Source organism: Girardinichthys multiradiatus, chromosome 23 (assembly GCF_021462225.1).
Source record: "Girardinichthys multiradiatus isolate DD_20200921_A chromosome 23, DD_fGirMul_XY1, whole genome shotgun sequence".
NCBI classification, from domain to species: Eukaryota; Metazoa; Chordata; class Actinopteri; order Cyprinodontiformes; family Goodeidae; genus Girardinichthys; species Girardinichthys multiradiatus.
In genome coordinates, this window is record NC_061815.1 from 12,832,067 (window position 1) to 12,856,286 (window position 24,220).

General features: G+C 39.9%; 1 protein-coding gene and 1 long non-coding RNA gene across 2 annotated transcripts in view; one reads left to right on the forward strand and one right to left on the reverse strand.

Moving 5' to 3' along the window:
- LOC124859808 overlaps positions 1-24,220 on the forward strand; it is a 38,346-nt gene that overhangs the window by 9,028 nt on the left and 5,098 nt on the right. Inside the window, exon 4 of the long non-coding RNA XR_007036194.1 lies at positions 19,796-19,836. This is a non-coding gene — a long non-coding RNA (uncharacterized LOC124859808). The remainder of the gene's footprint in view (positions 1-19,795; positions 19,837-24,220) is intronic.
- On the reverse strand, positions 9,753-11,411 carry LOC124859807 (transmembrane protein 271-like). The gene has a single exon (XM_047352649.1). The coding sequence runs from the start codon at positions 10,868-10,870 to the stop codon at positions 10,079-10,081; it is 792 nt and encodes a 263-aa protein (XP_047208605.1). The 5' UTR covers positions 10,871-11,411; the 3' UTR covers positions 9,753-10,078.

A 24,220-nucleotide genomic window follows, 5' to 3' on the forward strand; every position in this document is an offset into this window, starting at 1 on the left:
AAAATGGGAAACAAAGTGTTTGATAATCCAGCAGCATTAAATCTTGGAAGCTCATTCAGGTAATCAACTGATTTTCTTTCAAAACAAAGCCCAGCGTTGGCTTCTAAATGGCATTGGAGCTCTTCCAGACACAACTTTCCCTGGAAGCAGCAACAGGAAGTGGGTATGTTTCTAATGAAAGGCTTTTAGGGGATATTGATTTTTGTTCTATAAGTATAGCCAGCAGCTTTGACCTTGAAATACATTGGGACAAACATGGGGGGGGGGGGGCTGTAATAAAAGTTGTGAGCTTGTCAACTGTGTTGGCCTGTGGTTTTCTGTATTTAACTATTTCTCTGTGTGACCACCTGCACAACTAACATTGTGACATTTAGAGGTTATGACACGCACTAATGAGCTAACTGTCTAACCAGATCTCAGGTAGCATGAGAGACATATTTGATCTCACTTCCTGGCCTCAGGGCCCCACACCGCTCCACGCACATCATTCATCCACATATCTGCAGTATAATCACTTGTGCAAAGAGCCACTCTTATAATTCTTCAGAGTGGGGAATACAGAGATGCAAGTCAGCGTTTTTTACTCTGTGTGACCGGAGCTGGAGGCTGCCATTACACTAATGCAGCTCTGCTATCCAACAAAGGATCAGCCACCAAGGGGAAAAAAAAAAACCTTTAGACCATAGACAATACAGATCTTATGATAATGGACTGCCCTACATTACAACCTGACATGCCTTGGCTTTCTTAAAATGTGCAATTACTCCTCATTATACATCCAAAGCAGCATGGCTTTTCATTACGCAGAAAGGATATCATGAGCTGTCATCGAAGACCCAGCTTATATATTAACATTAATGTAGGCGCTCACTTTAAAGATAAAGTGCCTTCCGGAAGAATTTACACTCCTTAAACTCTTTCACCTTATGTTTCAATACAGCCACAAACTTCAGTGTACAAACACCAGGGGTCTGCAACCTGCAGCTCTGGAGCTGTAAGTGGCTCCTTGGCTCTTAATAACTTTGGCTATTTAAAAACCAACTAATCTTTTTAAATATAAATATTTAAAAACCAACTAAAGTTTTTAAAAATAGATATTTAAAAACAATGCAGATTTTTGCAGTTTTTTCATTAAATGATTACATTACATTTTTACAACCGAATGACGCTGAAAATGCCGGTAATATTGTTTAAAAAATATTTTTCTTGTCATTATGTTGGAAACTACATGCTTTTGTTTTCCACAGTTTTCCACAAATATCAACATCTCATGTTGATATTTGATAATGTTAGGAAACATGGAATAATGTGGAGGAAATTGTGGTTCTTTGAAAATGACAACACATTTCCTATAGTAGATATTTATCAAACTATATGTCGTCTTTTTTCAAAAGGAGAACTCACACTGCACATCACCCTGAGCACACCATCCCCACATGGTGGTGGCAGCATCATGCTGTGGGGATGCCTTCCTTCAGCAGTAACAGGGAAACTGGCAGAGTTAATGGGAAGATGAATGGAACTAAATACACTCCTGAAAGAAAATGTGTTAGAGGCTTCAAAAGACTGGGTGGAGTTTCACTTTCCAGCAAGCTAACGACCCTGAAAGCTATCGGAATTGGATTTGTGGATTTGGTAATTCTTGTACTTGCTGAAGAAAATCATCCCCACTGCATTATTCTGCCAGCACCATGTTTAACAGTGGGGATGTCTTATAAGGATAGTGTTAGTTTTCCTCCCTACATATTATATTAAATGTGTTTCAAGAAGTCTGTTTTTGGTCTCAATTGACAAGGGCACCTTTAACCACATGTTAGCTGTGTCTCATACATTGCTTGTGGCAAGCTGTGGCTGGACCTTATCTTGAATTCAGTTTCAAATGTGTTTCATCTGTATTTATACTGAGACTGGAATTTTTTATTTATTTATTTATTTTTGGAGTATCAGTCATGGGAGCTGAACGCACGCCTCACTTCAGGAGATTTAGTGATAAAAAATCTGAAGGCCAAGTATGAAAATAGTGCATAATGCATCACCATTATGCACTACTTTGTGTAGGTCTATCAAATAAAATCCCAATAAAGTATCTTGTGGCTGTAGTTTGATGAAATGTGAAAATGTTCAAGGGGTCAGAATACATCTGCAAGCCACTTTTTTTGGTGATATGTGTGTCAATTTTTTTGCAGTGAGATCATAAATTAAAAGCTGTGAGCACAAACGTGTCCAGCTCAGTGATCACCTGTAGCAGCACCGAGATCTCTGTTAGATTCTGTTTGTGTTTTACTGAAAGAGCATCCGGGCTCATTTGCCTCAGATTTATGCTTTACTCCCCAGCATTTCTTTACAGTAAACAGGACAGGTGGCATTTGTTAACAACCACAGAGATGTAAGAGATGCATGTGTAATGGCGGACAGCTAGTTCTAAAGTGCTTCGGCATGGTGTAGCTTTTGGAGAGGTAATTTGCTGCTTGTAAGGGTGACTGCACTCTGTCATTTACTAATTGGATCTGATGGAGCTGATATTTAATCACAGCTATGGGGTGAAACATCCTGGGAAAGAATAAATCATACAAATTGAGCTTCATCTAGTCTGGACAAAAATGTGGCTTATGTCAGCGCAACAACGTAAACTACAGTACCCTGTAAAAGTATTCATGCCTCTTAACTTCTTCCCATGTTACAAACACAAACCTCAATGTATTTTATGTGAATTTTATGTGACAGTCCAACAAAAAAATGACACATGGTTTTCAAAAAACTTTTATTCATAAAATCTTAAAAGTGTGGTGTGCATTTGTATAAAACCCCCACCGAATGACTACTTTAAAGCACCACGTTTCACTGTGATTACCGCTGCAAGTTATTTGTACAGAAAGACTTTTATCTTTGCTCATTCTTTTTTACAAAATAGCTTAACATCAGACAGGTTTGATGGAGAACATCTGTGAACAGCAACTTCCAAGTCAAGTCACTGATTTTTATTGGATTTTGGTCTGGACTTGGACTGGGCCATTCTAACACATTACATGAGCTTTGATCTAACCCATTCCATTGTATCTCTTGGTGTATGTTATTAGTTGTTATCCAGCTGTAAGGTGAATCTCCACCCTGGTCACAAGTATTTTGAGGTCTCTAACATGTTTTCTTTCAGGATTGCCCTACATGTAGCTCAGTTCCCATCAACTCTGAGCTGCTGGCTCCCTGTACTGAGGGATAGGATCTTCTCACAAACCTTTGGCTACACTTTCATGGCTTTCTTCCCGCAGTAGCTTTTATTTGTTGGGTGATAGCTGTCCTGTCAGCAGATTCTCTCACCTGACCTTTGGATCCCTGCAGCTCCTCCAGAGTCACCATGCATCTCTTGGCTCCTTCTGTTTAACACTCACCTTCCCAGCCTGGCAGTTAAGATGGTCCTGGTAGATTTGCAGTTGTGCCATACTCTTTCTATTATTGGTGATTAATTGCACCATTATTTTTATTTGTAAAAATCCTGGAAAACCATGTATCATTTTCCTTGTTCTTCACAATTATGTTGGTCTGTTACATAAAGACACAAAAATACACAGATTTCAGGTTGTAAAAGGACATTGTAAAATAGTGGTACTTTAGTTTTCTTGTGCTTTAAAAGGACTATCAGCACTCAACAGCTGATAAAGAACATCGTTTTCTCTTTTTAGCAGAGAGGCTCTGAGAAAATTCCCAAAATCAGAATTATAGGTCATGTTTATAAAGATTTGTCTGTTAATTATAAAGGCTTCAACCAAAGCGTCTCTGTTATGCAGAACAGAGTTTAGTTTAGATTAGCTAACAGGACAGTGTTTATAAAATAGCTAACCAGCTATGCTAGCTAACTCTGATTTCCAGAATATTGTGTAAAATAAAATAATAAAGCCATTAAAAATAGTCAAATATGTTCCCTCATTTGAATTAAATGCCTATAAATCATTTTTTAAAAGTTAGAATAAAGGCAACAAGAGGCCAGAAACAACAACAGAGCATCCCAAACAGGCTGAGTCAGTTAGAGATGAAGATGAAAGATGAGATAACTAGTCTGTGTGGGAAGGTACTTCAACAAATACAGAATAATATTTATGTATGTGAAAGTTCAAAGCAAGCAGGGAAGCTGTCTGTAACATATTGGAGTAATTCAGTAGTTTTAGAGAAAACTGTATGGCATTATTGACTATTATATCTTCAGGCCCTATTTCATGAAAATGTTTAGAGGAGCTTGCATGGCTAATGAAACAAATGAAAACATAAAGCTTAAACATATATCCACGTATTTTTGGCCCAAAATCATTTCAAATGGCTGAGGCATGGTGGAAAAACCGGCACTGAATTTAAAATGTTGCATCTTTAAACTCAGTGTCCTAGTTCAACGTTTAAAGCTGCTGCGTCAGTGATGACACAGAGGTTCATTAAACCCACACGGTATGTTTAACTTGTACATCTTTGATGTTTTGAAAGTATCTATGAAAAACTGAAGCCCACTTTGACCTTAATGTTCCCATGAGTGTTTGCACAGTGTGGATATGTCTGGGAGAAAAAGTGCTGCCTATGAAAGAGAAACATGACACTTTGTGGAGCCTAATGCATTAAGAGGTTGAGAGCCTGAGTTGATACAGGCATCAAATGCAACATAGTGAATCTACAGTGGAATATCCGATGGCATCAAAACATTTTCCACATACCTGAGATTCATTCTATAAATTCAACTGAAAGACAAATAAATCATTAAGAATGAAAGATCAAGGTGGAATTGACTGGTTGTATATTTGTCTACACCCTTACACTAATACTTTAATGAAGCACTTTTTGAATCAATTTCAGCATTCAGGCTTTTTTGGTTGGAGCCTTTCTGCATCCCACATCGTGACCTGGTAATATTTGCCCACTTGACTTTGCAAATGTTTTCCAAATCCGTCATACTGTGATCCGACAGATTTTCTGTCAGATTTAATTCTGAACTCTGGCTCAGCTATTCAGAACATTTGCTCTTACGATTCCCCTCCTGTTGATTCAGAAGTATGTTTGGACTCACTATGATATAGCAAAGTAAAATCCAGCTTCAGCTTTCTGGCAGATATTTAGATCTGTTCATGAAACTGTTCATCTACCTCAGTTCCATCTGAAGAAAAGTAATCCCAGAGCATGATTCTGTCCCCAGTATGTTTCACTGTGGGTATAATGTTGACACTGAGCACTGATGCTCAGTGTTGTTTTTGTGCCAAGCATATCCCTTGGAATTGTTGTCCAAAACTTCTAGTTTGGGTTTGTCCGACTAACACATCCTACCCGGAAGGTTTTGAGAGATTTAAGCCAGGCTTGAATGTCTTCTTTGAAAGAAAGGGCTTCAGTCTTACATCCCTACACCTTAACCAATAAATATGGAAAATACAGAGGACTGTTGTCACATGTAAAACACAAAAAGTCCTTGATGAAAATTTTTGTTGCTCTTTGAGTGTTTCTGTCAACCTCCTAGGAGCCTCCTTCACTATGCACCAGACGGGCCCTTTATAAAATAAATTATTAAATAATCCTTAAAAATAAAAGGCTCCATGTTGATCTTTTTGGAATCTCGATTACTGGAGGATGGAAGCAGAAAATCTCTGCAGTCCAATAACTTTCCATGCAACTAAAGCAGTACTCAGTGTGCAGCAATTTTAAAGTTGCCTCAAACTGCAGGTTCACCCACAGCCTAATGGCTTTTTTAAGCTGCAATTAGCCTCTTAAAGATCTCATACAAGCATTCAAATTAAACCAAATGATACCTTCTGACTCTACTTATCGAATGTCAGACCATTTCTCTGAAACAACAAGCTACAAGCAACAACTTCCTGTAAGATGATGTTATATTGTATAGAGGTGTTCACTAGAAAAAAAAAAAATTTGCATAGTAAAGTATATTTACGGTGTCTTCTATGTTTTGTCACATTACAGCTATCAACTTTAATTTTAATGAGATTTTATGCGATTGACCAGCAAAAGCTAGTGCCTGATTATGAAGTGGAAATGAAACAATTTGTTTTCCACATTAGATATAAATAAAACTGTGCACATTTGTTTTCATCCTCTTTACTCTGATACCCCTAAATAAAATCCAGTGCAACCAACTGCTTTCAGAAGTCATCTGACTGGTAAATACAGCTCAATATTAAGAAAGCCACTGTTGAGAGAAAGCCATAAGAAGTCTTGTTTAAAGTTTGCAAGCAATGCAGGGGACACAGCAAGCATGTGACACCTGACGGTGGTAGTGTCATGCTGGGGGGATGCTTTTCTTCAGCAAGTACCAGTAAGCTGGCAAGAGTTGGTGGGATGGATGGAGCTAAATACAGGGAAATAATGGAAAAAGAACTTGTTAGATGCTAAAAAAAGACTTGAGACTGGGGAGGAGGTTCACCTTCCAGAAGAACAAGACTAAAAGCCATGGGTGAATCCCAGCTTAAAAACCCCTTTTTGCAAGTAGAAAACCCTTAGGACAAGAGTAAGATTACTTTTCTCCTCTTGTGCATTCATGTTGCAAGCGAAACCCACGCTGAGATGAGACAGCAGAAGGCATCATCATATAGTTCTGTAAATGATCACCCTAAACCTGCAGCCTCGTTTTTAAAGTTTCGTCATTACCAAGTGCTCATCAAAGTGTTTCGAGAGAAAAACATGAAAACACTGAGCCACAGATGCTCATTTAAAATCCTTTATCTGAGGAAAAAGGAACCTCTTTAATTTAACACCAAGCCGTGCTGTCTAAAGGTACTAAGTAATGACAGCCATACCCCTATTTTCCCCCTGTCTTTGTTCCAGCAGTTAAGTGAAATTAGTGATAGTGAGACTGAAAGGCTTTTTCGTGGTCTGGAGAGGACCCATGCTGGGGCTGATGTCGGTTATTTGTGTGTGGCGCAGTTAATCAATCATTTTGAGTCAAATCAGATGGCACAGTGTGCGAGGCAGCTCTGCGCTGTTTGAATTTAAAGAGAAAGCAGTGGGATGCCACCTTCAGTGCATTAGGGACCACATAAAATACCTCCTATCTGTAAAGCAAACAACCTGCTTATCACTGGCATGATCTATTGTGCTAGTTGGATAAAGAATTAAACTTAATTGATACAAAGCCTTAAATATGGAAATAAAGGTTAGCAAGAACAGGTTGTATTAAAGAAGCCTTGAGTTTTCGAAATGATTTTTATTTTTTTAAAACTTGTTGGATATTAAGCCCAGTGGTGTGTCCAGAAAGTTTTGAAAGGGGCGGCCAGATGGTGACCACTGATACTCTTTGGGTGGCACACCAAAAACAAAAGCCAAAAGAGGTAGAAAGAAAGACAGAAAGAAAGAAAGAAAGAAAGAAAGAAAGAAAGAAAGAATAAAAAGTGGCCCTGGCTTACGCAGGGCTTACAGGGGCAGAATACAGGTCCTTCTCAAAAAATAAGCATATTGTGATAAAGTTCATTATTTTCTATAATGTAATGATGAAAATTTAACATTCATATATTTTAGATTCATTGCATACTAACTGAAATATTTCAGGTCTTTTATTGTCTTAATACGGATGATTTTGGCATACAGCTCATGAAAACCCAAAATTCCTATCTCACAAAATTAGCATATCATTAAAAGGGTCTCTAAACGAGCTATGAACCTAATCATCTGAATCAATGAGTTAACTCTAAACACCTGCAAAAGATTCCTGAGGTCTTTAAAACTCCCAGCCTGGTTCATCACTCAAAACCCCAATCATGGGTAAGACTGCCGACCTGACTGCTGTCCAGAAGGCCACTATTGACACCCTCAAGCAAGAGGGTAAGACACAGAAAGACATTTCTGAACGAATAGGCTGTTCCCAGAGTGCTGTATCAAGGCACCTCAGTGGGAAGTCTGTGGGAAGGAAAAAGTGTGGCAGAAAACGCTGCACAACGAGAAGAGGTAACCGGACCCTGAGGAAGATTGTGGAGAAGGGCCGATTCCAGACCTTGGGGGACCTGCGGAAGCAGTGGACTGAGTCTGGAGTAGAAACATCCAGAGTCACCGTGCACAGGCGTGTGCAGGAAATGGGCTACAGGTGCCACATTCCCCAGGTCAAGCCACTTTTGAACCAGAAACAGCGGCAGAAGCGCCTGACCTGGGCTACAGAGAAGCAGCACTGGACTGTTGCTCAGTGGTCCAAAGTACTTTTTTTCGGATGAAAGCAAATTCTGCATGTCATTCAGAAATCAAGGTGCCAGAGTCTGGAGGAAGACTGGGGAGAAGGAAATGCCAAAATGCCAGAAGTCCAGTGTCAAGTACCCACAGTCAGTGATGGTCTGGGGTGCCGTGTCAGCTGCTGGTGTTGGTCCACTGTGTTTTATCAAGGGCAGGGTCAATGCAGCTAGCTATCAGGAGATTTTGAAGCACTTCATGCTTCCATCTGCTGAAAAGCTTTATGGAGATGAAGATTTCATTTTTCAGCACGACCTGGCACCTGCTCACATTGCCAAAACCACTGGTAAATGGTTTACTGACCATGGTATCACTGTGCTCAATTGGCCTGCCAACTCTCCTGACCTGAACCCCATAGAGAATCTGTGGGATATTGTGAAGAGAACGTTGAGAGACTCAAGACCCAACACTCTGGATGAGCTAAAGGCCGCTATCGAAGCATCCTGGGCCTCCATAAGACCTCTGCAGTGCCACAGGCTGATTGCCTCCATGCCACGCCGTATTGAAGCAGTCATTTCTGCAAAAGGATTCCCGACCAAGTATTGAGTGCATAACTCTACATGATTATTTGAAGGTTGACGTTTTTTGTATTAAAAACACTTTTCTTTTATTGGTCGGATGAAATATGCTAATTTTGTGAGATAGGAATTTTGGGTTTTCATGAGCTGTATGCCAAAATCATCCGTATTAAGACAATAAAAGACCTGAAATATTTCAGTTAGTGTGCAATGAATCTAAAATATATGAATGTTAAATTTTCATCATGACATTATGGAAAATAATGAACTTTATCACAATATGCTAATATTTTGAGAAGGACCTGTAGAATAAATTTGGCAAGATAAATGACATTTGGCAAACGTATTTTTTTAAGTTCCCAAAGAAGTGCAAGCCTTTATCACTGGGAGGTGTTTTAACTGTTGATGTTTTTTTTTATTAATAATCAATACTCAACTATTTGAAAAAATGATGTCACAGCCCTATCTCTAACCTAGCCCCTTTGAACCCAAGCACATCAGACAAGACAAGCTTTAAGTTCAGGTTCCATACTTTTTGTTGTGTTTCATACAGTTCTGGCATATGTTCTATGGCTTTATTTTATTATCTAGGAATAAGGACATTTCTAGAAATGTCGTATTTTTAAAAAGGAAAAATATAACGAATGTTTCAGAAAAAAATATCTATTTTATTTTGGACACTGCCTGAACTTTAAGAAACAGTCTATTGTAATTTGCACACAAGAAATAAAGTTTTAGAGGTAGGGCACAAAAACTGGCTTGAGCCCAGGGGTCCTACATCTTCCTAAATCCGGCCCTGCATAAAGGACAGATTGTGCATGGCGGGATGGGGCAAGGGTGGTCACTGCCCCTCAGAACCCCCTCCAATGTTTTTGCCACTGATTAAACCAGCAAAATTAGAATGAGAACAATCCTGATTAAAAATACACCAGCATTCAGAAATCTTGGAAGTTTAGGCTTCTTTCTGCACACACAGAACCCCCCCTACCCACCCACACACACACACACACACACACTCACTGGCAGCAGCTTCGTGACTTCAGCTGAGGTTAAATACACATTTTATTCACAAGTAAAAACTTTAACAGCAGCCATTCAGAAAACATCAACTGCGACTGTATTCATTCCCGCAAACTGTTGCGTTTATGGACCTGAATGTGTCTGCACTGTCATGGCCCGTAGGCTGCCACTTTTACCTGTTTTTCTCTGGCTCCATATGTGACCAGAAAACATGAGAGTAAGGGGGGGTCATCTGACACAAAACCTCTTCTGTAACTTACTGTTATGTTGGGGGGGACGGGGGGGGGGGGTTGTTTAAGCAAAAAAAGTCAGTGATTGTCACCGCAGAGACGGGAGCTGCTCCAGAGCGGCTATGTGTTGCATGCCTCAGCGGGAAAAATGTCCTCGTACGCGGGCGGCAGTTCGCTGGGGATCGGGTATGAAAACGGGAAGCAGTGATTGAGCTCCGGGTCCCAGGGCCAGTATCCGGGCAGCTCGATGGACGGATGTCCCCCGCGCTGCACCTCGGCCCCCGTCTCGTCCAGCACGGTGAAAACACCCAGGTTGATGTAGGACACCGGCTGGAGCCCCGCGGAGGAGCAGTCCCGCTCCTCGCTGAACACGATCGCCCCGCTGCTCTGCCTCTGCCGCTGCCTGCTCCTAGAAAACTGCTCCGCCTTGTAGCGTTTGATTATGACCAGGTTGAGGAGCCCCAGGAGGCACTCCAAAGTGCTGAGAACAGTGGAGATGACCAGAGTCCGCTGGTACTCCCTCAGCTGCTGACAGGCAGAGTTCACAAAAACAGAGTGGAAGCAGTAGTGGGAAAATTTCCTTTCCACTAACGACGCCGTGTCCCCGTCCACGACCGCGCCGGAGAAGGCGGTGAGGACCCCCAGCAAGAAGACAACAACACCCAGGAGGAAGAAATTTCTGCACCCGGGCTTCTGCACGCAACAGACCATCGCCGAGCCCAGGAGCACCTGCCCGATCCCCACAAGGAGCCCGGAGTAGAAAGCCCCGGCAGCGGCGCCCAGGTGGAAGTGCGCCTTCACCGTAGATCCCAGCGAGACGCATCTTAATCCAACGACAACTTCGCTCAGGGCGCACACGAAGAGGAGGGCGCCGGAGCACACGGTGCACAGTCCTTTCCCACTCAACTTCATTATATCCCACCTCTGCCGCTCTCGATTCCTCTCCCTCCTTCTTCATCCTCCTTCGTGCTCTCCTCCGTCTCCTCTGGAAACACTCTCACGCTGGGACATCATCTGCCGGTGACTCCTCCGGTTCAGAGCGGGCGATCCTCGCCGCTGCGGCGTCTCTCTCGCATCCCCGCCGCTTAACAGGAACCTATAAATAATTAATGTCAGCAAAGCCGTTCCCCTCAGCAACTATCGATAATCCACACGCAGCCAATGGTCGCCGTATCCCACGTCCAGGTGCTCCTCTGAACTAAAGTTCTCCTCGTTTTTGAACCCCTGCAGGAATAGAGGAGCCTGTCGGCTGGAATGCAGTGAGGTGGTCTTTGTGGCAGAAAGCGAGGAGATCATAGGGTGACCAATGAGCCAGGAGCACTCAAACTCTATAGTAGGGGCTCCAGTGTTCCCAGACACTAATGGCGAAAAAGCAAAATGAAGTTCAGCAGAAAAGTGAACTTTTGGTTGGTGGTCAAATCAACCATTAAACCATAGAAACTGCTAGGGAAAAGAACCGACCAATTTGGGTTTAATTTGATAATCAAGTTTCTAGCAGTAGTAGTACAGCAAAAATATATCACCAAGTAAAATCATGATCTCAATTTTAATACAATTTCCACATGTGAAAACAGAAAAAATACAAAAACATTTAGGTTAAATGAGATTTTTAAGCAGATTTTAATGTCTTTTTGCAATTTTACTATCACGTGTCAAGCAAAATTGATATTTAAAAGTATATTGACATTTTTAGGACCAAGAACACTTAGGTCTCAGACAGATTAGCCTAACTCAAGTAATGTATTTAAATGTAAAAAGTAGACATTTTCAACAACACTTAGGTAAAGTGCACTTTAAGAGTTACTTTAAAGGATGAAAATTAATCTCATGAATCTCCTCAAGAACATAGAGCAGCAATAGACAGAATCTACCATAGACAAATCTACAATCTCCACATCTCAGTTTTCACACAGTCATTTGAATTACTGAAATAAATGAACTTCTCAATAATATTCTAATTTATTGAATAGGTCTATAATAGAGCCATGTGACCCTTAGTATCAAATCTTGCAATTTTTCTGATCTTGGAGAAGACTTTTGGAGATTTGGTGTAAAGGCATGTATCATTCTTATTGTACTCAGTGAGCAGAGGGTTTGCCACGGGATCCTTCCATATCCCCAAGCACTCATAGGCAGCCCTGTCCTAGCACAGCAGCCCCTCCCAGCTGTATTTGGAACAGAAAATGATCACCCCACTTCTCTTAGACTCAAAATAAGTTGTGCATGTTTGGCTGCTTAGCCAAACGAGAATATTTGTCTTTAGAAGGTTGGAATTGTGACATAAGAACAAAAGAGTCAACAGACCAAAGTTCATTTGTGGTTTTATACATATTTCCGATGTTTGTTTTTTTTTTTTTTTTACTTTTTGTCTTTTCCATACATTGCCAAATAGGTGATGTCATCATTTAGATACTTCTATCCACATCTGAAGTCCAGTACTCCATTCTGTCTCAGCACAAAGGGCACCAGATGATGGGACACAATGCAAAACTCTCCAGGTGGTTCCTTAAAGACAACATCATATTCATTTAATCCTCATTGACAAACAATTGAGTGTGAGTAACAAAATTCATACTCAATATCAAACTTTGTATAAATATTGTCTTTCTATATTAACTTTATGGCCTATTCTTTGGTCAGAGTGAAAGTTGAATGTAACTATAATTAGCTTGTGATAACTATTCCAGTCGTTTCTCTAACTTAATTAGAGAAGTGACTGTATGGCAAGCTGGGCAATACCTTTGACCCAATGTTTAGTTAAAACTCCCTAACTTCTAGCCCAACTGCATAGCCAACATTTGGATTAAAGAAATAACCCAATTGTCTTTAGAGTGTGCCCTTAGATTGAGAACTGTCTTGCTCTAAAGAAGGCTAGATTCTGTGCGCACCCTTAAACCCTTCAGCCTTATGCTAAAACACAATCTGACAGCCGCAATGACAGACTATGAATCTCATTTCTGCAAGTAATCTTTTAAATAAATTGAGTTTTACTGAAATCACAACTCGTTCCTTTGGATAATTCATTCAGTATGGGCTCCAAACACAGCATGACAGCATCCATGCATAATTTCTTATATTTTGGACTCAGGTTTGAGGATCAAGAACAAAACTATCAGCAGTAGAGGACTAGCAGCTGCTGAAGTAGGACCAAGGAGCTGTTCGAGGCCTTCTCTCCGGCTTACTAAACTCCTCCACATCTTTCCCTACAGTGAGCATGCTGACAGTGTAGATAAAAGAAAAAAATGTTCCCCTGGGATTTTATTTAAAACAGATTTAATAGAATTGTGTGGGTGGACCTACAGTATCTGCAGTTTGTTTTCTCTTTTCAGTGTCCAAATGGCCTTGGCACTGGTGCAGACAGGATCACAAGAATTACTTTAAAGTATTTTCATTTCAGAATAAAATGTAGAAGGACACACCATGTGAGTCACCCACAGTCAGGCCTGTAATGCCAAACACAAGCTACAATCCACAGTCTAAAAGTGAATGTGAAAACCTTTGGTTCATAATAATAGCGCAGGCATATGAAAGGGTTGTTCCACTAACTCTGAAGTCTAATGTGTTGTTCCAGTCCAGTTTCCAGCCCCGTCTTCATAAGTGGATGGGCAAGTTCTTGTGGTGCTGATCTCTACTGGCAGGTCCTACCAGCAGAAAAGGCGACTCCTCGGAGTGCTTTCTATAACACATTTCCTTTTAAGGACATGCATGACATCCAACAATTAAGATTTATGTTAAACACATCAATTATTTTATTGTGTTCATTGTTATGTTTGGTACCCAGCTGTAACTGTCAGGTTTTATGGCCATAGCGGGTCCAAAAGCAGACATGAGGCAGGCCAAATTGTGGTAAAGTGGTTTAATCGGAAAAAAACAACAACCCTAAATTAACTGCTGGAGACACACAGATACACATCAGTGGTGTGTGATGCCTCTTTGGTTATATGCTATTTTCAAGCATTATAACTATTGGCAAGGCAATGTTTGTCAATTTCCCCCCTTTGGCAATTTTTGTGTCTTGCTGCCTCGCAACTTGGAATCAAAATGGATTGTTTGAGAGTTTGCCCGATTTCATTTACTGAACATGCCTACAACTTGGCAGATGTAAAAAAATGTTATTGTGAAGCGAACAAGAAATAGGACTACACAACAATAAACATCAGCATGCATAATTATTCACCCCCCTAAAGTCAGTACTTTGTAGAGCCACCTTTTGGAGCAATAACAGCTGCAAGTCGCCTTGGATAAGTCTCTGTGAGCTTGCCACATCTGGCCACTGGGATTTTTCCCCATTGTTCAAGGCAAAACTGCTCCAACCATCCTTTGTGTTCAATGGTTTTTGCTGGTAATCCACAATCTTCAAGCCTAATCACAGATTCTCAATTAGATTGAGGTCTGGACTTTGATTTGGCCATTCCAACACATTAAAATGTTTCCCCTTTAACCACTCAAGTGTTGCTTTAGCAGTAGGTTTCAGGTCATTGTCCTGCTGGAAGGTGAAGCTATGTCCCAGCTTCAAATCACAGGCAGACTGACATAGGTTTTGCTTAAGAATATCCATGTATTTAGCACCATCCATCTTTCTCTCAATTCCGACCAGTTTCCCAGTTCCTGCTGGTGAAAAAATCCCCACAGCATGGTGCTTCCACCACCATGTTTCACTCTGGGGATGGTGTTCTTGGAGTGATGGGATGTGTTGGGTTTGTGCCAGACATGACATTTTCCTTGGTGGCCCGGTTCAGTTTTAGTCTGATCTGACCAGAGCAACTTCCTCCATACATCTGTGGAGACACCCACATGCCTTTTAGCAAACTCAGTATGGCCTTCTTGTTTTTAACACTAAGTAATTGCTTTTTTCTGCCCACTCTTCCATAAAGCCCAACTCTATGGAGTATTATTATGGTCCTATGGACAGATAGGCCAGTCTCTGATGTGGTACTCTGCAGCTCCTTCAGAGTTATCTTTAGTCTCTAAGCTGCCTCTCTGATTAATGCCCTCTTTAACCTTTCAGAAAAGGTGTGTTTATACAGACAGCTCACGTGACACTTAGACTGCACACAGGTGGACTTCATTTCACTTATGTGACTTTTGAAGGTAATTGGTTGCACCAGAACTTTTTAAGGGCTTCATAGCAAATGGGGTGAATACATATGCACATGCCAATGTTCAGTTTTTAATTATTAATCATTATTTAAATTATTTATTGTATGAATAATATATTTTTAATTCATTTTTTTTGTATATACATATGTATATTTCCCATTTCACCTTCCCAACTTAGACTATTTTGTGCTGATCGATCACATAAAAGAGCATTTAAAAACATTTAAATTACAGGTTGGAATGTAGCAAAATAGGTAAATGGCCAAGGAGGTGAATTCTTTTGCAAGGCACAGTACGAACACTACAGAGGTGGTCTCTGTGTTTCTTAGATAGCCTTAAATCGGCATGCCAGTTGGCTGCACAGGCCGTGTGTAATTGCTACATCAATCGCTAAGTCCTGTGAAGGGGGCTATAAGGCAAAGTAACTGAAAGGAGGAGGGACACTTGTTTGGTTAAAGAAACCAGAGGTTTAATGGTCTCTGGTGTTGCTTTACTTTATGAGTAAGGATGTCTTGAGATGTGGTGATATTAAAACACCACAATATTTCTCATTAAAGTGAAGTCTGTTTTGCACGTTGCAGTTGCTTTATCATTTGAAACAAATATCATGAGCTCTGGATATTAAAGTGAATGCTTTAAGCCTGGCTATAAAAGAACTATTTTCCAGTTTTTAGTGAGTCTTGATAGAATTTGATCTTCTTTAGTTCAAAATCACAAAATCTTTCAATGATCAAACTTACATGTTGGGATTTCTGAAACCTTTATTCTAGTTGTTACAGATGTTCTTGTAATTCTCTCTAAATCTCTATTTATGAAAATTGAGATTTTATTTTTAGATTTTCCAAAAATATTTTTAAAATCTCATCTCATCCAGTTCTTCTCAACCAGTATCATTGCATCTTGTGATTTATGTAACTGAAATGAAATAAAATTTTCCCCCATTTATAAGTGTCTGGACTAAGTGTCAATAGTAAGGGCCTGCCATATTTCTCAATTTCTGTGTAAACGAATGGCTTGGACCTCACAAAAGCTTTTACCCCTAGTAACTCTTATTTTGAGCAGCTGAAAAACTAAGAAGGTCCAAGCTGGCTTGTAGGATGGGGAGGGGTCAGATAGTGGGTGGGATTGGACAGCAGACTCCACCTTCAAATTGTTTTATTAAAGGGCCTTTAATGCTATATGAATAATGAGTATACTTTATGAGGCTTACATGCCCATGTTGGCTGGGCAAAAGGTTTAACAAGAACTAAATTCACTGAAAATCAATTGACATTGTTCTTTTTCAGAAAGAAGCAATTAAACTGGATAGTTTTTGAATTGTTCCCAAACCGTGAGACTCTTCATGTAGGATGAGTTCCCTGAACTGTAAAAGGACTGCACAGTAAGATGTGCTGACAGAACACAGAAGATTGTTGTGGTTCTCACTTCATTGCGTCTGAATGTGAAAAATTAGGTGAAAGATTTGACTGTTCCCATCAGAAAATTACACCAGAGACAATCCTCCTCCTCCCATCTATCACAATAAACCATCTCATTGACTCTACTGGTACAGCTGCCAGTAAGTCTGAGAACCACTCTAATTAGATCATTACTGCTTTGCATAGGTTTGCGGTGAAGACGCAGCGAAGGGCAACCTGGTGATCCGCTGATGGGCTGATTGATCTGCAGTCCTGCCGGTTGGCAATGGGGGCCTCTGCCGAAGTAGGCCAGTCCGCGTAGAGTGTTGCAGCAATGGTGCCACTTCTAAAAGTTTGTCGCAAACAGACTTGACCTTAGCAAGAAAGAAAAACAAACCTGAGTAATGGACTCTAAAACCGGCTGACTGGTAGCAACAGATCCAAAACTGTTTTTGCATTTGTTGGTACATAATGTAGGCATTCTAAAGCCTTTTGAGATTAACTGTGATTAAGAGCTATATGAATAACATTGAGGCTGAACATCTAAGAGAGTAACTTCAGTTAACCTGCAGTGGGAGCAGTCACAGGTCACACAGAGAGCATTTCAGTCCCGATGTGATTCACTTCGTTAAATTGCCTGAACAAATCTGATAAAGCAGAAGTTGTTAACAGCATATGTCTTTCATCGGGACACAAACAGAGTCTCGCTTTCTTCCATAACGCAGGCAATTTATTCGTCATGGTCACAAACCTGGAAGACACTGTTACTGAGGAGGAAAATAATTCCCATCCTAACAGGCAAGATCGTCATTCGTACACAGCGCTGTGACACATGACACAGAGGGAGCTGAAGCTGGCTTCATTTTAATGTGCAGAACATTCTTTGCACCAGACAGTTTTTTACCAGGGGGAATTCAGGAAAAAAAACACCCTCAAGACGGACCTCCTGACAAAGAAGCAAAATCCTCACTGCTCTCTCCAAGAACAGCCTTTAAATTTTAAATCTGTGGCGCTTGTTACTTCAGCTGTGCCTAAGTCATATTTCTCTGCATCCAAGATGCAGTTTTACAGCAGCGGTGACATGTCGACCTGTAAAACCGGCTATAAACATTATTGGGTCTGAAGCAGCTTCCAATGTTGACGGGCAGGACTGGAAGGGATTCTAACAATGTTCATCCTGAGAGGGAACTGTCTCAAAATGGAGTCTGACCAGGACCAGACTAGAGGACTGGGACTGGTACCAGGGGCCATGACTGTGTTGAAAGAAGGTGGTCAGAGGCCAGCATTGAAAGATCTGCTGATTAATGCAGATTTTGCTCTATGAACCGGTAGCTACAATGATTGCGCGTAACGGGATCAATAGCACAAACTCACCAAAATCCATCTCATAACAACTCCTGCTTTCAGCTCCAGAGAAGCCTTTCACAGCCTGTTTTAGTGGATTTTCCTCTATTCACTTGTTGCGCTCATCAGACTCATTCATAGTCCCTGCAGGTGAGTATTGTCATTTAAAAACAGGCTCAGTTAAAACCCCTATAAAGAACAGAGGTGATGGATAGAAATCAGCAGCCATTATGATATGGTGAACACAAAAAAGAATAGCAGCTAAAAAGCCAGACAGGCTTTATCTTTGAAGTAAGAATAAATTAACTAGATTATGTCAGGCTTGGTATGGCGGAGGACCCCAGAATGCAGACGGACAGGAAGCATCGGTGGTGAGTAATACGATTTAATGAAACAAACTAACTGCAGACGGTGAAGGCAAAAACAGGCATGAACAGGCTTGGCATGAACAACAAGAACTGGCAGAAAACAAGGTGACGTGATCTGAAATGTTTCTGCGAGGAATGAACAGAACAGAGGTGTATGTATGGAGCAAGAATCAGATGAACGAGGAGACTGAATGCTAAGTGCAGGTGAACCAAATAAAGTTAATTGACCGGCAGGAGAGAACAAAACGTGGCTGGAGCAAAACAGAGACTCTTGAATACAGACTAGAAACACAACTAGCAAACCATGAAACTGAAGCATAACCAGATCCAAAAAACCTAACTTGACAAAACATGAACTAGAAGACAAAAACTAAAGCATGACCAGGAAAATAAACAGAAGCATGATTCAAAACCTATCAAGAATAATAATAATAATAATAAGAAGAAGAACCCAAAAACACCCACAAATCATGACAGATTAATTCTAAATACATGTGATTGTTTCTTGATATATGCTACATTCAAATATAAGGAGGTCAATAGTGTTAATATGTCAATAAAGTGTTTGGAGTTTGTTTTTCTGCCCCCGACTGACCAAAACAAATCATAAAACCTGTTTAGGTTAAATGATGCTCTACTGTGATCAATGCTCCCTTGGGAAAGTATTCATACCCCTTGAACTTGATCACATGACTGCCACAGACTTCAATGTATTTTATTGGGATTTTATTTAACAACCCAATGCAAAATAGTTTGTAATGGTGAGGTGAAAGGATACATAATGATTTTCTTATTTTAACATATACAAATCTGAAAGGTGTGTCTTACGTTTATGTACAACCCCTCTGATACTCCTAAATGAAATCCTGTGCAATCAGTTGCGTTCAGAAGTCACTTAATGAGTAAATAGAGTAGAGTAACGTAATCTCAGTACAAATCCAGCTGTTCTCTGAAGGCCTCAGGTTTGTTAGAGAACATTAGAGAACAAGCAGCATCATGAAGACCAAGGAACACAGCAGACAGATCAGGGAGAACATTGGAGAGAAGTTTAAAGCAGAATTAGATACTAAAACAAAACCTCATGGAGCTTTGGTCAATCCATTATCTAAAACACAGAGATGGATGGCAAGAGGCCAATGGTAACTCTGGAGGAGATGCGGACACCCGCACCTCAGGTGGGTGAATCTGTGAAAAGAACAACTATTAGTGGTGCGCTCAACAAATCTGGCCTTTATAGAAGGGTGACAAGAGTTAAGCCATTACTGAATAAAACCCAAAAGGGGTCCAGTTTTTGATTTCCCACAAACCACATAGGAGAAACAGAAAACAAGTGAAGAAGGCACTCTGGTCAGATGAGACCAAAATGTAATTTTTTGTGGAGGAAAACTGACACTGAACATCTCCCTGAAAACTCAGTGTGAGACTTATTTATTCAACTTCTTATTGAGAACATGCTCCACTGCTGTTTAAATGTTTTTGTTTCAGACATGCATGACTCTGTGCATGAATTTATTTACTTTAGTTACTCATTCTTTTAGCTATATCCATTGTGCATTTTCAAACCTTAATTTATGTTTTTGTTTATGTAAATTAAATGGAATTTAATGGATTGTATTTTATTCCCACAGTGAAACATGGTGGTGGCAACTTCAAGCTATGGGAAGGACAGGTAAGCTGGTCAGAGGTCATGGTCAAATTGAACGTGCTGAATACAGGACTTTGCTGGAAGAAAACCTGTCAGAGACTTTAGACTTAATGCTCCAGCACGACAATGATCCTAAACATACAACCAGAGTTACAATAGAATGGTTTAGATGATACCATATTCCATTGTGTGAATGGTTCAAAGCATAGATCTAAATTTAGTTAGGATTCTGTGGCAGAACTTGAAACTTAATGCCCACAGATGACCTCCTTCCAATCTGAATGTGCAGCTATTTGTTGTTTTTTTTTACTGTCAGATTATCGCTCAGAATTGTTGTCTGAGTGCCAAGAAGAAGCCCAACAGATTTACTTTCACATGTGGAGCATTACAGCTAACGCTTTAAAGCTCTGCTTGAGATATATATATAAACTTTATTAGAAACTGCTTTGGGATAATTCCAAATGCAATAGACATAAAGACGGAAACGAAACGAAACGCAAGCGAAAAGAAAAAAAAAGAAGGAAGACAGAGAGAGAGGTGGGGCATAAAGGAAAAAGGGAAAGAAGGAGAAAACAATAGAGGAGAGAAAGAAGGATGAAGAGAATACAAGATAACACCCCAGAAGATTGCTTCCGCACCCCAGAAACGCATTTATAACAACAGCAATGTTACCGAAAAGCACACTGTACCAAGGAATACATTCTGCATCCAGTGGCAACCGCAGCTCAACACAGAACATCTGTGTATCTGTTAACACCCGAATCCTTACACCGCAAGCTCACACTTACACCAGTAAGTGTGAGCTTGCTTGTCTATAAGGCTTCTCCATAAAAATATGAAACAGTAAGTGTGAGGAGCTACAGGCCGGCACCCCTGGACCCGAGACAGACACGGAGGAGATCTGAGCCACAGACATCCAAAGGCCCCCCAGAGCACAGGAGCCTCGGGAGGATCACCGGCGGGACTACCACAATCCCTTCAGAGAAGTGCAGAGGAGAGCCCCAGGGGAACCACCCAGCAACCACAGTGCAGAAACCCGAGGGAGCCCACAGGCCCCCACCGGAGCAGATTGAGCCATACACCCCAGACACTGAGAACCACTGATACACCAGTGGGTAGAGACATCAGGCACTGGCAGGGAGTATGGCGGGAAGGAAATAGGCCCCACATTTGATGGGGGGCCTGAGTTGATCCAGGAGAGGGAGCAGCTTAAGACCCAACCTGACACAAAAACAAGTGCACACGCACAATCACACATTCCTACCTTCATTCCTACCCACATTCCTATACACGTAAAAACACTCACACCCACACACCCAATGTAATGACATACAATGGCCCCAACAAATAGGAGCCAGCTGAAACCGCACAGCTGTGACCAAGAGAGTGGCCCCATTCCAAAAAACAAGATGTTTTTTGGAGATGTGTAAAGCTGGTATGGTACAAAACATACCCCAAAAGCCTTGGAGCTATATTTGCAGCCAAAGGTGGTTCTACAATGTACTAATTCGGGGACGGGGGGCTAAATACAAATATATCCTACAATTTGTAGGTTTTTTGTTGTAAAAATCCCCCCAAATTACATTGAAGTGTTAACATGACAGACTGTGAAATGGCTCAAAGGGAACAACTACTTTTGAAAAGCAATGCCTTTTACTAGTCTTGGTTAAAATAACAATTTTTCCACTCATCTTTAATTTATTGTAATGAAAAACTCACTGTATAATAATATATACCTATATGCACTCAATACACGGAGCAGTTAAAAAATTGCAATAATTTGCTTTTTGCACTATTGGATCTAAGTGGAGCTTCACAGTGCCAAAAGAAATGGGAGCTGAACTGAAATGGGCAGTTTATCAGCTGATCAAATGTTTAAGACCATAGCTCAAAAAACCTCAAAACAGAAATCAAAGTGTCAATAAAGAACTCAGTAGCTCAATCATTGTTGCTGATCACTTCAAACAGTCGTTTAGAATCAGAATCAGAATTATTACCAAGTTTGTACAGGCAAACAAGGAATTTGACTCCGGTACACTTTGCTCTCAGTTATAAAGAATATCTTTTTAAATGTACATATATACACATATATACACAATTGACAGTCCAAGTATGCATGGTGTTGTTCTGGAAGTCTGACTGTCAAGTGTTCATCAGAGAAACATCCTCGGGGAAGAAGTCTCTGTGGTGGCTGGTTTTAGCAGACAGGGCTCTGTAGTGCTGACATGAAGGTAAAAGCCTAAACAGTTTGTTCTTGCATGCTTGATGCAAGTGAATCCAGGAGGCTAGTGGGAACGTTGCTCCAATTGTTCGAGATGACTACGTGAAGAGCATCAACTGCCTGGAACTGATGTGTATTTTTTGTAAACGTCCCTTGCCATCCATCTCCAAGTATTCTGAATCGGATTTACATCAGGAGAACATCCAGGATGGTCCAAAAGAGTGACGCTATTCTCTTGGAATCCTTTGCAGGCATCATAAACTGCAGCATTGTTCTGTTGAAAAACCCAGTCAATGCTACACAGACGAGGGCCCTCAGTGGTGATGGATGCCTGCTGCAACATCTCCACATAGCCAGCTGCTGTTTGATGCCCCTGCACAATCTGAAGCTCCTTGTACCATTAAAGGAAAAAGCACCCCAAATCGTGATGGCACCCCCCTCCCTTCCCTTTCAAATGCCGTCTGATGGTTATTGGGCTGCAGTCAGCACCAGTAATGCGGCACAGCGCTTGTGAAATTATTTTGGGTCTAATGCTAGACTTTTTGTTCCATAACCCTCTTAAGAAATTCTGAATGACTGCCTTACTGCGTCCAACTGCAGCAGGGATGGCCTGCTTATGCAGCACAACAATCCTACCACGTTCAAAGATCTTTGCCATCAGGAGGTCCGCACACTGTGAATACTTGACAGAAAATGACATGAAATTCAAATTTGTGTGCAGATTTTGGTTTTTAAAGGATGGTTTTAAACCTTTTATCAGCTGACAAAGACATGTTTGAGTTTAATTGCAGTGGTCAATAAATTGTCTGCTCAAAATGTTTTGCCTCTAGTTCACATTTTTATTTTAGTATCGTGAAACTCTATTTAGAACCTACTTATTATCCAACAGGTCAAATTTGTATCTCTGTGTGTGTCTGTGTGTGTTCCTGTTTGTGCAGCTGACTGAGGACCATTTTATGTATATCACCAGCAAAGTGAGGACTGTTTGTTATAAAGTGAAGACATTTTCATGGTCCTCGCTTGGTATTTTGCTAGGGGTTAGGACTAAGGTGTGAATTAAGTTAAGGTTAGACTTAGAATTAGGAATATACTGGTTAGGGTGGGTTTTGGGTTGAAAATGAATGGAAATCAATGGAAGTCAATGACAGTCGATGCAAGGTCCTGACAACATATAGTAAGAAAAGAATGTGTGTGTGTATATATATACATATATACATATATATATGTATATATATATATATAATATATACATATATATATGTATATATATATATATATGTATATATATATATAATATATACATATATATATGTATATACATATATACATAATATAATACATATATATGTGTATATATATATACATATATATATATATATATATACATATATATACATAATATAATACATATATATGTGTATATATATATACATATATATATATATATATACATATATATACATACATATATATATATATATATATATGTATATATATATATATGTATATATATGTATATATATATATATATATATATATATATATATATATATATATTATAATATATATATATATAATATATACATATATATATGTATATATATATACACATATATATGTATTATATTATATGTATATATGTATATATATGTATATATATATATATATATATATACATATATATATATATATATATATATATGTATATATTATATATACATATATATATAAATATATACATATATATATGTATATATATATATATATATATATATATATATATATATATATATATATATACATATATATATTATATATATATATATATATACAGGGGTTGGACAATGAAACTGAAACACCTGTCATTTTAGTGTGGGAGGTTTCATGACTAAATTGGACCAGCCTGGTAGCCAGTCTTCATTGATTGCACATTGCACCAGTAAGAGCAGTGTGAAGGTTCAATTAGCAGGGTAAGAGCACAGTTTTGCTCAAAATATTGAAATGCACACAACATTATGGGTGACATACCAGAGTTCAAAAGAGGACAAATTGTTGGTGCACTTCTTGCTGGCGCATCTGTGACCAAGACAGCAAGTCTTTGTGATGTATCAAGAGCCGCGGTATCCAGGTTAATGTCAGCATACCACCAAGAAGGATGAACCACATCCAACAGGATTAACTGTGGAC

Excerpts from the sequence above, each read along its gene's own strand:
- LOC124859807 (XM_047352649.1), bottom strand. The coding sequence starts at position 10,870 with ATGAAGTTGAGTGGGAAAGGACTGTGCACCGTGTGCTCCGGCGCCCTC.